The sequence below is a fragment of the Cyprinus carpio genome, chromosome B24, assembly GCF_018340385.1.
Source record: "Cyprinus carpio isolate SPL01 chromosome B24, ASM1834038v1, whole genome shotgun sequence".
NCBI classification, from domain to species: Eukaryota; Metazoa; Chordata; class Actinopteri; order Cypriniformes; family Cyprinidae; genus Cyprinus; species Cyprinus carpio.
In genome coordinates, this window is record NC_056620.1 from 19,601,074 (window position 1) to 19,616,984 (window position 15,911).

General features: G+C 34.2%; 1 protein-coding gene across 6 annotated transcripts in view; it reads right to left on the reverse strand.

Moving 5' to 3' along the window:
• The window catches only part of LOC109049998 (acid-sensing ion channel 1C), an 83,415-nt gene that overhangs the window by 12,237 nt on the left and 55,267 nt on the right, over window positions 1–15,911 (reverse strand). The window contains exon 1 of one of the 6 annotated variants that reach the window (XM_042752335.1): window positions 4,067–5,523. The exons of 3 other annotated variants lie outside the window; for them this stretch is intronic. In XM_042752335.1, coding sequence (XP_042608269.1) covers window positions 4,067–4,714 — 648 coding nt within the window. In that variant the 5' untranslated portion in view covers window positions 4,715–5,523. Of the gene's footprint in view, window positions 1–4,066; window positions 5,524–15,911 lie in introns of those variants that run through there. 2 more of the 6 variants (XM_042752336.1, XM_042752337.1) reach the window with 2 other exon arrangements.

Consider the following 15,911-nt stretch of genomic DNA (forward strand, 5'->3'; position numbering starts at 1 on the left):
GGGTGGACAGACCATAAAAATAGTAAATATAACATCACAATAAAAAAGTAGTAGTAGTATAATATCTGAAATTATAGTTTTATAGTAATATATCCAATTATATTTATATATGGTAATACTGTATAGTACTGTTCAGAAGTTTCTTGAGCAGCAAATCAGGATATTAGAATGATTTCTGAAGGATCATGTGACACTGAAGCCTGGAGAAATGATACTTAAAATTCAGCTTTGCATCACAGGAAAAAAAAATTATATTGTAAAAAATTTTCAAATAGAAAAATTGTACTTAATATTTAAAAATGTTGCAATTTTTACTGTATTTATGCAGGTGTAAGCATAAAAGAGACTTCTTTCTGGCCCCTAATCAAATAAGATGACATGCTGATCACAATTCCTCACATATTCAAAGCAAGAAAGAAGAAAAAAGGGTCATTAGGGTTGATGTCCACGCTTTCACTGTAAGGAACTGACAGCAATTTAAAGAACAGGCTTCATCCTTTTGTAGATAATAGCTGGCTAGAATCTGCTGGTCCTGGCAGTGTTTGGACAGTGATGCAGCGAGAGACAGTGGCAACAGTGATGAGCTCAGTCATGGTTTCCTGACCCCGCTGTGACACTAATGAGCGGGAGATCTTCAGGCTCTGGGGCTTCAACAAGGACTGTCTCCCGCTCACTGTTCAGGAAACAAGCTCGACCTCGACAGCACACAAAACACTACAGCTACATTCTGCCTGCTTCATCCCTGTGGCTTCTGAGGCGTTTCAGCAGGAGAATGATGAATAAAAGCAGGATAATTAAGGGCAAACGGCAGCTGAAGAAGATAAAGAACATCTGACAGTACTGAAAGAACATGTGATTCATTTATTCAGTGTTAATGCAGGTTTTTCTATGTCCAGATTACTATAAGTCAGTGGTTCCCAACTCCAGTGCGCTGCACATTTTATATATTTCGCTTATTTAACGCACTGATCATCAGATCATCAGCTCATTATGAGAGAGATCCATGAACTGAACTGAGTGTGTCAGATAAGAGAAACATACAAAATATGCAGAGCAGTGGGTCCCGAGGACTGGAGCTGAAAACCACTGCTATAAGTAAGCCATTCATAAGTTTTCATTCAAAAGAACCGACTAAAGGCCCGTTCACAGCAAGGACGATTTCTACAAAGATAATGATATAGTTCTGGTTCTCAGTATAAAAGAATAGCAGTGTCCACACCACAGCTATAATGATGAAGGCACAGAAAAACAATATCTGCTAGGTACCCACTAAAATACTTCAAAGCAACACCCTAACAACCACTAACAAACATGCTATACTACTCAGAATATCTTAGCAACTGCATAGCAACACCCTGACAACCTCACAGAGCACCTGAGCAACTACTTACAAATGTTCTAAAAATTTGTTAGAATTCCTTAGTAACTGCATAGCAATATCCTGACAGTGGAAACCTCATAGAACACCCTAGCAAATGCATACAAGCACACTAAAATACTCGGAAGACTTTAGCAACACCCTAACAACCACAAACAAACAGACTACTACTCAAAATACTTTAGCAACTACACAGCAACACCCTGACAACCTTGCAGAACACCCTAGCAAATGCATACAAACCCACTAAAATACTCAGAATACCTTAGCAGCTTCATAGCAACACCCTAGCAACCACAAATAAACATGCTATACTACTCAGAATATCTTTCATTTGCTTAGAAATCCTTAGTTACTGCATAGCAACACCCTGACAGTGACAACCTCACAGAAGACCCCAGCAAACACATAAGCCTATAAACACACTAAAACACCTTAGCAACACCTTAGCAACCACATACAGACATTGTATTACTCAAAACACTCGAGCAACTGCAAAGTAACACCCTGACAACCTCCCGGAAAATCCAGCAACTGTACACATTCTAAAATGACTCAAGATCCCTTAGTAACTGCATAGCAACACCCTCCCACTAAACCCACTAAAATAAACGGAATACCTTAGAAACTTCAAAGCAACACCCTCGCAACCACATACAAATAGACTACTACTCAAAATACTTTAATAACTGCATAGCAATGACCTGAGTACCACACACAAACGTGTTATACTACTCAGAACCTCTTAGCAACTACATAGCAACACCCTGACAACCTTGCAGAACAACTTAGTAAATGCATATAAATCCACTTAAATACTCAGAATACCTTAGCAACTTTAAAGCAACACCCTAGCAACCACAAACAAACATACTATTACTCAAATTACAACCTCCCAAAAGGCACTCTGGCTATGTTTTGCACAGAAATGAAAACGTAAAAATCTCTTTATTTTTAAAAATGTTATTCAGTGCCACTAGTGGTGCACTTGTACAGGTGACTTTTAAAAAAGGACACATATAAGCAAACAAATCCATCTGACACTTTCAAAGCTACAGTCGCTGTTGCCACGTTCTTATCAGGCATCTGACGAGTGAGATGTGAGGTTAAGATTGATTGTCTCAAAATCTCAATTAACATGAAAGCGCTTGGAGCAGAAATGAACCGTTGTTGTCAGCATGTCGCCGCATCACAGAGGATTTGTGTTTGGCATGTCGAGTTCACGGTTTACCAAAACACACCAAATGAGCACATTGTTTCCGAACAATAGTTGAAGCCTCTCTCTCTTCCCTGTTTCCCAAGTAATTAACTTCATTCATTCTGAAGGGAAGGGCGCGCCGCACCAGGCGAGAACTCATTTAGACTGATGATTCAGAGCTTTGTGCATATGTAATCTGCAAGGGAGCGCAGATTCGTGGAAAGCAGTCATGTTGATTTCACATCAGATTTTAGCTATGCGTGCAATTTCATATGCTTAAACACTGGAAGGGATTTGGGGATTATGAGAGGTAGATTGGTTTTCCATCTGATAATGGAGAAAAAGGGGGTCTAGATATTGAGCAAAGGAGTTTAGCTGAAGGCAGGTTTTAAGCACATCTGTGCAAAGCACCCAGAGCTTTTTAATAATTCATGTGTCAGAGTGTAGTTTCTGTGCCAATAGATGTTACTGAGATTTTTAGCTTCAGGGTTTCTGCGAACAGTCCTCTAAACCTGCCATACATCTCTACAAAACAAAATAGAACATTTAAAAAAAAAAATAAAAGTTTATTCTGATGACAAATGCAGCCAGCAATTTTGCAAATAAATGTTTGGAAATGAACATTTTACTAATGAAAACATGCACTGGTGAATCTGGGTGAAAACCAGTCATGAACATGAGCAGCTCAATTCTCATTATGCATAAAAACAACAACAATAATAATAACAAATAAAAAGAATCACAAAAAATAAAACCCTCGTTATTATACAAATATACAAATATATATATATAAATAAATTTTTTTTAGTTCATTTTACATTGAATTAAAAAATGTTAAATCTCTTTATTCATATTATTTTACTTTTATCATATACTGTTTTTTCATTGCCACATTTTAATATTATATATTTACGTACATTATATTATTTATACAAAACAGTAGTTTTAATTATACTGTATTTCTTTTTATTTTATTCATTTTAAATTATGTATTACAGTAATGATAATCTACTGTCACTGAAAAAAATGGGAACTACATGGAACTGAAAAGAGAATTTCAATATTTTTTCAAAGCCTTTTATATTTAGGTTTATGCAGAATATAAATATAATTAGAGATTTAAAAAATAATTGAAATTAATAAATGCATAAATTAATAAATATTCATTTTTTTCCCCTTTGATTTTGAGGGGAAACCTAACCTAGACATGATTTTGTAAGATTTAGCCATCCACACACACACACACACACACATAAAACACGTTAATGCAGTGGAAATGATTTTTGCGATCTTGTCTCATAGACAATAAGACTTAACTAGGTATTCTTAGAAACACAACAAAAACCCCTCAGCTAGATTTAGATTATTCAGGTAGTCTAATTAATTAATTACAACTGTGACTTGCTTTACTGGCTTATGGATGTTAAATCCAAATGTGGCATCTGAAGTGCGGACAACTGTTGATCACGGTGAAAGCGCTGTTTACATACAGGGGTGAAGTTCTTGTAAGTGCAGTTTTCACCCCGGAACCTGCAGTCCAGCAGCATGTCTTCTAATTGGTGGCCCAGCCTGTCAATCATCTCTGTGGTGTTGAGCTGGTAGTCAGGAGGTGGGCTGTAGTGGGAGAAGTCCAGAAGATTCAGCATCCTCTCGCGGTGTCGACTGAGTTTGAGCATGGAAACGCTCTGGCGGTTGACCGTGTGGTTCAGGTGCATGATGTCCATCCAGTAGCCGCTGTGGTAGAGGTCAGCTTTGGTGAGGCTGGACATGCGGAGGAGGTTCTGGTTGCAGAACGTAACGGCCGGAAACGTCATGTTGTGAGACCAAACCATGTAGATCTTGGTCACAGCCGGGTAGGAAAGAAGATACAGGATTCGATTCCACGACCATGTGAAGAGGAGCCCCAAGCAGACAAAAATTGCCAGGAGCCAAAACAAGCGTTGGGTTTTAGATTTGTATGGTGAGAATACGTGTTTTAGCCCGTGGACTTTTGTTCTAAGAATAAAAGCGGTCGTAGTGTCCTTAGCGCTGTGGGTTAAAGTCATTTTGAGTCTTTGCCGGCTGCTGCGTCTCTTGGCATCATCCATCAGAGAGTCTTTGTTTATTGCCTCCTGATTGGATGCAGACAAATCCTCCATAGTGTTGTTAAACTCTGAACACAGGCTGCAAAGTTTCAAAATGCATCATGCATAAGGTCTTAATGTAGAAACGTGATCCTGCGTTTGATGATCACATTCATCATCAAATTAGCAATGCAAAAATCCTAATGATTCATTAAGCCTGAATATTCTGCATCATTGCCAGTCCATGCAAAGAAAAACTAAAAATACAAACAGGCAAAAAAGATCTGTACGTTACCAAGCTGTTCCAACAAAGCTTATTAAGACAAATGCAGCTAATTTCAGTCTCATTTACAGCGCAGTTTCTCCAGGATCCTCAGGTTGATTTGTCTTGCACTTCAACAGATCAGATTGAGTTTTCTCTCTCATTCTTCAGCTCTTCTCTCTTCTTCGGCTTCTTTTTTTTTGGACAGAACAACTATGAGAGGCTGGCTGCAGATTCTTGTTGCTTTCCCCTTTGTGTGAGAGCACCCAGCCCCTCCCGCTCTGCTCAAATTATCCTGTCGATGGATTTGCAGCAGGCATATAGATCCATTTGTCCCTGGTTCTTGCATTCCTCAATCGGGAAACCCAGAAGCTTACATATTTCTTGTATTAAAGTAGAAAAATGACCAACTAAGAGCGTACAAGAGATTCCCGGAGGGTATGTCATTTATCACACGTGTTTTTTCTGTCTTCGTTGATGCTTTGGGGACCTTTCACAGTTGTTTATTTCACATTAATATCAACAGTCTTCTCATGGGACATATATCGGTTTTATTAGTATAATATTTATGTGCTTTAATGGATTGACTCTACTCAAATGAGCTCAGATGAACTGATGTTTACTGGTTATGCATGATGCAAAACTGATGCAGTGGACATGCAGCTGATGTTTTATTTCTACAAAATCCTGTGTTCACACCTGTGGGACATCATAAAATGCTATTATAATGATGTATGATACATATTCAAATCTATACATACAGTAGGGGGCCAAAAAAGTCAGAAATCACACTGAATATCTGGGACTGGAAATAAACAACATTGAAACTGATGTCAATCTTTTCACTCAAATTATGGATGAAATAAAATTTGCATAGTGGAAGAAGTGATCTCAGACTACAATCATTTGCATTTGATTACACCAGGGAAGTATTTTCATACATTCTCATCCGTGAAAGCCCAGTTAAATATCTGTTTATGCTTGCATTTTATTATTTTTCTTTGCTCCGTAAATTCCTTGCCTTCCTGAAAGAAAATGACCATAAATATGACTTATAAAAAAATTATTTCAGGCATCAGTGACATTATCAGCTTCAGCTGAATGTGACTGAAGGCCATCAAAGTAATACTCGTCTGATCAATGTCTTCATAAACAACGCAAGGGCATTCTGGAACACAACATCATCTCTCTCGAACTATTTATCACTGCAGATCACCGTTTCTGAAGATTGCATTCTGCCCTCATTTGCTTGCCAATATGTCTGAGCAGCCCCAGAATAACCAACCCAGTTCATCATGCTCTTATTTTATCAGCCACTGGACTTTTTGATGATCTGCATAAACAGAGTGTCTGCAGCTTTTCTGAAGGTAAATGTAGGACTTTTTAAAGACATTTTTAAGACAAAGCAAAGAAAAATTAAGGAATAAATTGCATCGATATTTACTTTATATGTAAATGTAGGGAGCACAAAATAAGTTGTAATGGCAACACTTCAAAGTTTGAAAACACAACTTTTAACCGACCACCATTAAACTTTTTAAGTCATTTTACAAAAAATAAATAAATAATAAAAAAAAAGTTCATCCTTGGTATTTTTGTCATTTTACAGCGCAAATTTCTAAATACTCTTAAGTCTTTATTGATTTACCTGAGAAGCAAAAGTCTTGAGAAGAGTTGTTTTCGGTGAAACTGATCAAAATGAGTTTATGGTTAAAAAGAACAAATATGCACCAATGGACTTATAGGAAGAACAACTGAATTCAAAGGGAAAATACGTTTTCATACCCCATTTACAGATATTTGATCTTGTTTTGTTTTCATTTTGATCAATTCCTCACAAAACAAGATTTCATTCGAAAGTAAATGTATCTTGATTTAAAGATGGTTAGATATTTGTAACGGAAAACAAGAAAGAAAAATGCTGAGGAAGTTATAACTTTTTTTTAGCAATGCATGCAACATTTAATGCCATGACTTTATCAATTTAAGACTTTAAGACCTTAATTTGTGGAAGGGTGAAATAGAACTTGTAAAGACCCTTTTAAGACCTGCAGAAACCTCAATAAAGAACAGCCCACTTAGAAATAGACAAACCATCAGACCTACATGAAATGCAACCATCTACAGTTTGTTTGGCATTTATGTGCCATTTAGAGAATACCACAATAATAAACTAGTGTGAAAAATGGCATTGCAAGAAAATTGCACAAAACACCCATAAACATCATGACCAGAATTTATGTCCATCCACAAGTAATAAATACAGATTATTTTATAGGCATAACAAAACAAAATAGCAAATACATAGTTTTACTAGTGGATATATACTGTAGTTTGCTTGCTTGCCATAAACATAAATGTCTTTCAAAAATCCTGACCTCACAATCTTCGCCGTGATTATTTCATCCTAATTACAAAGTCTGTCTGGCTCATTTACATTGACAGAAATGAAACTGGTTCTTGAGCTCATTAGAGCTGAAAAGAGATTAAATTAATCTTCTAATCAATAAAATTTGCAGCTGCTTAGTAGCTGTATATCTCAGTCAAAGACCATAATATTTCAGCTGTGTTCCATAATATTCCATTCTTTTTTGTGTTTATTTACCAGACTTCTCAGGAATGAAGAACTATCTGTATTTCTTGCTCAGGTAAAATGTTTCACTGCACGCTGATATAAATATAGATGAGAGCCGGGTCTCTCAGCGGCAGCTAATTTTCTCCCAGTTACACCGGAGCCACAGTCAATATTCCTTGGTCTAGGATCATTAAACCTCATGGATTAATTTGTCTTTCACAGGCAAAACTGCAAGAACTTCAAAAATCATCCAGTTTTCTGGTGCCGTGTATATACATTGGCATAAACTAAGATCGTTATCTTATTCCTGAGAGCTCAATTTCTAAAATAACACTCAGATGGAAAACTTGAGTTTTGGTCATTTAATTTTGATCATCTGAAGAGTGCAAAACGAATGCTTTCTGACTGCCAAAATTCATCCTAACTGAAATAATCAGTTCTCAAACTTTCTCACCTGACGCCATTTTTTTAGAAGTTGGAGTAAATCAAAATTGTTGCAAATATTCTTCATGATTTTCTATATCTGCTGAATTGGACGGCCTCCAAACTTGTACACATCCTTTGACTTTTAATAAACATTTAGGCAAATCTGATCATGCTTTCACCGACCAATAAATAAGAACTCTCAGCTATGATTGAAACATTGATTAATTTGCCATATTATTCCCCCCCAAAATCAATGCAGAAAAGGTCCTCACATTGCATCTGGGCCTGATCATGCTGTAAACCTTCCAGCTGCTAAACTCTGAATTTAAAATGAATTTCAAAACAAATCATTGGCCTTTTCTGAAGTGGCAAACAATGAATCCAGATCTATATCCAATTGAATACTAACAAAGAGACCTGAAAACAGCAGTTGATGGATGACAGCCTGGAGCATTTTGCTGAATAAAAATGAAGAAACTGTTGGAAGAGAGATGTAGGAATGTCTCTGGTGTCTGTGGGAAGTGTTTCATAGCAGTTATAGTCCAAAGGCAGAGCAACCGAACATTAAATCAAAAGTGTCAATAACATTGTCCACACTATTATCTGTGGGGTTTTGGTCCACTGCATCAAGGAAATATATGTGTGGATGAATTACTTGAGAAAAATGCCAATATTTTTGGCCATGAGTGTACAAGGACGATTCCCTCTACAACAGCTCAGGGTTAAGAGCCTTGTTTAACGGTACAATGATGATAGTTCATGAATCACTCCAAATGGGGCTTAAAAGCTAGATCTTTAACCACTAAACTTCACCAGCAGTCAGATAAAATAGTGAGGGTAATTGAAAGAGATACGAAGATGGTTGAGCCATCAGACTGGGACGGTTTCTACCTGTCCCGTTGTCAACTTCTATTGGAGCTGATCATGGGCGTTTATGAAAGAAGGGCAATTATTGCTGAAATACTGCAGAAGTGGATCAGTAAGTGACAAATGATTCGAATCTCTTCTGTTTCGATTATTTAACAAATCAATGCTCTAACACCAAGTGCAACACTGACACACTTACCATCTGTAAACGTGAAGGATTTACAGCCGTTTGGTAATAAACCTCAGCACTCCAAACTTTAATTATCAGGGAATAAAAGCCACATGACCAGCCTTTACAGAACATCTGTGAATTACAATCTTCATCTGCTTTCAAATTAGCAGCGTACCTTTTCTCAGGGAACATCCTGTTAATGTCCCGAAGGACGTCTGCTGGTTCTGTAATGCATAATTCCATTAAAGCGGCACTGTGTGAACTTTATATGAGGTTTCATTCAATAAAATACATGTGTTTAAGCGCTAATTTGAAAACAGAATTTTAATGAGCTCGAGTAGAGCAATAAGCACTATGGCTGCGTCTCTAGAGCAAATGGCAATTCTCATGCATGTATGCAGCTGTGAATATGAATGTTTGAAAAGGGGAAACTAATATAGATTAAGCTCCTTTTAAGGAAAAGTAATTTTTTTTCTGGTGCAAAACTATGTGACAAAAATATTTCTTAGAATTCAATACTGTATTACTGAATATTTCATTGTGCAAAAAATGTGGAATGTTAAAGATGATTAATATTTTGAATTTTTATATTTTCTGTTTTCATTTTAAGTTTAGTTAACTTTTTATTAATTGTTTTTATGCTTTGGTTATTTTAGTACATCGAGTACAACTAAAGAAAAGAAAAGAAAGAAACTAAATTAAAATGAGGAATGTTGCCTTGGCAAACAGATGAAATATTTTATTAATACATAAATATTTTATTTCAGTAAAAGTTTATTTTATTTCAATTAACAATGTTTTATTGTAATGTTTTAGTTATTTTTAAAACTAAATGAAATTACATTTATATATATATATATATATATATATATATATATATATATATATATATATATATATATATATATAAAACATGAAAATTTGATTGCAGTTTATGAGAAAAAAAATCGGGCCTTTAGAGTTATTTTCTATGAGACTAATGCCGTCCAGATAACATCTAGAAGTCCTGCAATTAAATCCTTCCCTTTTTCATTAGCTTATGATCCATATTTCAAGACTTTATTGAATACATCATAGCAGTTTTATTGAGTGCATCAACCCAGTGCACATGTGAGAGATATGAGCAGTTTGATGGGAGCAGCGTTCACATTTCAACAAGCGGTTGGTCTGCCGTACGGCTGCACATCACTAAATCATGTCTGCGGTGGGGTGGCGATGAAATTTTAAAAGCACATCCCTAGACGTGTTTGAGCTTTACAGGGAGGCTGTGCTCAGACTAGTGAAGTGTGTATCAGAATGAACCCGAGCGAGCGGATACAGACAAGGACGACCCGTCCTCTTGTGAAGATGCTTCTGTTTAAGCTGGAAATAAGTGGTCCTGAAACTGCTCTGCAGGGATCACAGCTGATTTATCTCTACTTACAATGAACTGAAGGTAAAAAAAAACATTCTCTGGCAACTATCGATTTCTTCAGCTTTGCAGTTTGTGGCCTAACTTTATACAGATAGGAAGAAGCTTTTATGTTGTTCAGATTTGATTTTTCAACTTAAAATGTATTCAAGGGCTGAAAAACACATCTTAAATCAGAATAATGTGGTTTTGTTGGTTTTAGATGGCCACTGGTCCAACTGGTCTGTTTCAAGGTTCTTAAATACTGTACTTTTCAGATGAAAATCACATAAAAACAGCTTGGGAGACCAGATTAAAGACCAGCAAACAACCTTATGCCAAATGCTGGAGAAAAATAAATGAAATAAACAACACAGCATGATGAATCAATTCCTTCACAATCCTCATCTCTATACTCATATTTCAGTTGTGAAACATCTTGCACATCTTTCACAATTTTGGTAAACTTATCAAAAACAGTTTTACTACAGACATTTTGCATTGCTTTTAAAAGGCCTTTTTAGAGCCATTTTCTAAAAATCCTGTTAAAACAAATAATCTCAAATTAATTAATTATAATTATATATAGCTAACTAAAAAATTATTAATTCAGTAAGTGTTTTTATACACACACACACAAAATTTCTTATATATATGTATATATGATTTTATTTATTTATAATTACGTTATTTATATTATACAAATTTATTTGTTTTTCATTTTAATAAATGTTTGTTTTTGTGTGGCATCACAATTTTTTTTATTTAGTAGTTTATTTATAATTATATTACATTATTTATGAATGGGTGTGTATTTGTGTGTGTGTGTGTGTGTGTGTGTGTGTGTACATAAAGTATTTCAGGGTAAAAAAAAAAAAAGCCTGTTATTTGGTTATATGTTCAAAGAATATTTAACTTTTTTTAGTTACTAAAAAAAAAAACTAATTCAATAATTTTAAACAAAACTGAAAATCAAAAACAAATATTTTATAAAAAAAAATAAAATAAAAAAAATAAAACCTTAGGCCAACTTCACTGATGAAAAAAAAAAAAAAAAAAAAAAAAAAAAAAAAGCCCTGTTAAATCAATATCAATAATCCTCAAATCTCCATAGTCAACCGAAAACATTTTTAGCTTCAATCCAGAAACTGGGTTGAACAAACATTCTCTGTACAGTTCACGCAGCCCATCTTAAACACAATTATATCAGTTTGCAGTGGAAAACATTTAATCTCTTTGGTGACAGCGCCATCTTGTGGCCACAGTTCTCACACAGCACTTACAGACTAGATAAAGGCTAATCTGAGTGGTCAGAAATGATAGATGTTACTAGTTCGAAAGATAAATTATGAAAGCCTCCTTTAAAAGCACACAAATTGGATTAATTTACACCAAAAACACCACAAATCCGAATCGATCAAGTGTTTCCCCCAGGCACTAACTGTTAATAACAGCAATATATAAAATGTTAGTTACAAACAGTAATCAAAGCAGATTCGCATTTAAAGTCGCTAAAGGGAGACCCAAGGCACTCTGTCCGAATGATTGAGTGAGTCAGAAGCCGGCGGAGGAATGAAATGAGTTGCACCGCTGCTTGGCTGCTTCTGTATTCCCTAAACGCAGAGTCTGCCGGGAGACGAGTGTGTCTGTCTGTATCAGTAAATAACAGATGCTGTTTTCTTCAAACCCTGGGCCTTGTTCTGCGACTCCGAGCACAAGCAGGAGAAGAAACAGACCTGTTCTGTCACTCACAGAGCGTGAACAACCTGCCTCAGGTTTAATACCTACACTAACTCCGAAAGGCAGGACTCTCTTCAAGGATCAGTTCACCCAAAAATGAAAACATTGTCATGTTGCTTTTAAACCTGTGGGACTATTTCTGCTAAAAAAAACACTGAATGAGATATTCTGAAGCTGAATAATCTACTGGCCATTTTTTTTCTATGCAATGCAGCGTTACAGCTTGAGAAAGATGCATAAAAGCATATAAAATATGAGTCTATGTGCTATATTTAAAATCTTCTGGAGCCGTATGATAGATTTACGCAAGGAACAGACTTGAATTTTAGTTCACATAAAATCTTGACAAGCACCCTAGCTATCCTTGGCATGTTAATGAGAGTTGCCATAACCTCAACATGAAATGGCATTTACAACCCGTTTTGCTTACATAATCTTTCTGAAATAATTCTTAGTGCAACGAGATATTCAGATAAAAAATGTGAAGCAAGACCTGCTTTATTTATTAGGATTTGATTGGACTGGACTGTGCATATACATTACATAATGGAAAATAAAAATGGTTGATCTGTGATGTCAAACATTTATTTATTTATTTATAACAAAGATATAGAATTATTTAACATTTCAATACTGGCTTATTTTATGAGACAAAACAATAATAACTAACTAATAAGTAATTAATTTATTCAAGCAAAATAAATTGTACATTAAAATAAGATATTTATCATCCAAAATGTATAAATAAACACATTCACATTTTATAAATAATTTAATATAAATATAAAAATACTGTAAATAAATAAAAAGATTTGTGATGTCACACTAAAATAAACATTTTTAGTAAAATATATAAACATTAAAAAATATTTTATTTATATAATAAATAAACGTGAACATTTAAAAAAATGTAAGATAAATAATACAATTATAAATAAATAAATCAAAAGATAAAGATGATTTGTGTTGTCACAAAAACAACAAGAAAATTCAATTCTGGAATTACTTAGTTGCAACACTGGCATATTTTATGAGGCATAAAAATAAGTGTATTATATTTACATAATAAATAAAATAAGCATGCATATTTATTTGTAATAAAGGAAAAGAAAAATGAATGAAAGAAAGATGTGTGACATCACAAACAAGCATTTATTATTACTACCTCTGGATTTTTTTTCCATCATCATTATTATTATTATTATTATTATTATTATTATTATTATTATTATTATTAATACTTAATTCTGGAATTATATTTTTATTGTTAATAATAATAATAATAATAATAATAATAATAATAATAATAATAATAATAATACTTAATTCTGGAATTATTTAAAGTTGCAATACTGGCATATTTTACGGGGCATAAAAATATATATATATAAAAAAGATAAAATAAACATAACTGGGAACATGCATTAAAGAAGTATTTTAGGTATATACTGTATACAAAAGCAAAAATCACATTCACGGCAAATGCCCTTTGCACCAAATTACTAAGTACTCCCATTAGTCTTGTTAAAACAGTGTTTCAGTTTCATGACTATATTTTCAATAGTTTACACTTTTTATAATAACTTTTTACCCCAACTGACTTTGACTGTAAGTGCATCACTGTAAATATGATTATGATTTAAATCTAAATTATTATCTGTGGTGCACATACAGTATGTGATCAATAAAAAAGCTTATACTGAAACCTCCCGCTTCCTTTAATGTGCCGCGTTCATGTTTGTGTTGGCAAGCAGCGAGTTCAGCATATCATTACATAACAAAACACAACATCATGACAAATATAAGCCCATACAACAATATTGTTGGAGAAAGAGCTATTGATCAAATTAGGCAAATGTCCATTGAATCAGACAGACCACAGCTGAGCCTCGCTGTATTCATTTGACAGTGACACAGATGCTGATCTGATCTCATCTGAGATGACCATCAGCAGCCCATTACATCCACAGCCAGCTAGCGTTACCATCCCAGGCTGCATCAGTCGCAAATTAAACATCATTAGGTGAGAACATAATGGCCAAACGTTCGACCCAGGAGTATTAATCACAATCTAAATTAATTATAGATGCTTTAAAAGAGATCTGAAATGTTTGCTCGTGCATTTGAGCAATAACTCATTAGATTTCCATACCACAAACAGTATTACAGTATATTGAAAGTCCAGGAAGCGAAGATTTTAATCAGCTGTGCAAAAGGGCATGTATTATTTGGGGAAATCTCGGTTTACATTGAAGTGGTAATGAAATCCTGAAGTGATGATGGAGTGCTATGTGTGCCATAGATCTGTTACAACATTATGGGAAACAAAAGCTCTGCACATGGGAAAGAAATACGAGACACAAGGTCACACCGCTGGAAACTGATGCAAAGGCTGTGAGCCTAATTTGTTATTCAGAAACAAAACAAAACAAAAGAGAAAAAGGCCAGTCTGTCTGTGCTCTCTAATGGGATGCAAACCTTCAGAAAGATCTTCTCAAATGTTCCGGGATTTTTCACCGGGTTCGTGACACCAGCCGTCTGATCGATGGATTTATTTCCTGATGCCGCCGAGGCATTTCCGGTGTGTTTTTCACTACCGTATAACAATTTGATGCCATTTTAGATTCACAATGAAAGGAATCCATCATAATGATCCTGTGATTTATAACGCAACTTCAGAAAGATGACATTAATAAAATAAACACTATCTGACAATTTAACATATGGGTAATAAACTGTCAGTGGCAAACCCTGAAACAGTGTTCAGTTTTAGATGAGGGTGATCAATCAAGAAATGACCGGCAACTGCATTTTACCTTTTATTTTTTATTCATGATTTAGGCAGCATTTAACTGGATCAGATGAAGTGATTTCTTTAATTATGGAATTTGCAATATTTTATGATATTCAAATCAAAGCAAAAAAAAAAAAAAAAAAAAACATAATAAATGTATATTATATAAATTAATTAATGAATGCTTTATCAATTATAAAATATTATATTTATAGAAATCTATAAATAATTAATAGGCTTTATCCAATAATAAATACTATACAATACTACACTAATAAATGCAATGAATAAATGAATGAATGAATAAATAAAAAAGGTAAACAAAACAAAACGTATTATCTAACATATAACATGTTTTGCTTTATTTAATGAACACGTGTTTATTTTTTATGCATCTATATATTTTGGATAACACATTTTTATTTTTATTTATTTATTGTGTTTATTCAAAACAAAACAAAACATAATAAATAAATAAATAAATTAAATTAAATTAAATTAAATTAAATTAAATTAAATTAAATTAAAATACATTAAAATACATTAAAATAAAATAAAATAAAATAAAATATAATAAAATAAAATAAAATAAAATAAAATAAAATAAAATAAAATAAATAAAATAAATAAAATAAAATAAAATAAAATACACATTGTATACAATTCTTACCCCCTCTCTGATGGAACCAAAACCCTCAGTAATATGAACCCTGGCTATCCTGACACTACCTTCACCTCGATATCTTCTTATTACGTTTCCAATATTGTGTTTAAGGCCACCTTAGGGGTCATTTCTCAAAGATGGAATCTAACACTGCAATAAAGTTCAAGTACAGGTACATTATTTCAGTTCAGAAGAAACACATTGTGGGTCTAATAAATGTGGCTTCCCTGGTGCATTTTGGGTTTGAAAAATTGTTTGGCAACTGAAAGCCATTTAAAAGTATAATTTGGTCCAGCAAAAGACCTTAGCCTGGGAAATAAGATGCTTTTGGTTTGCTGTTTCTGTTTAGAGCGATTCAGACTCCCGGCTGGCAGAAACAAGC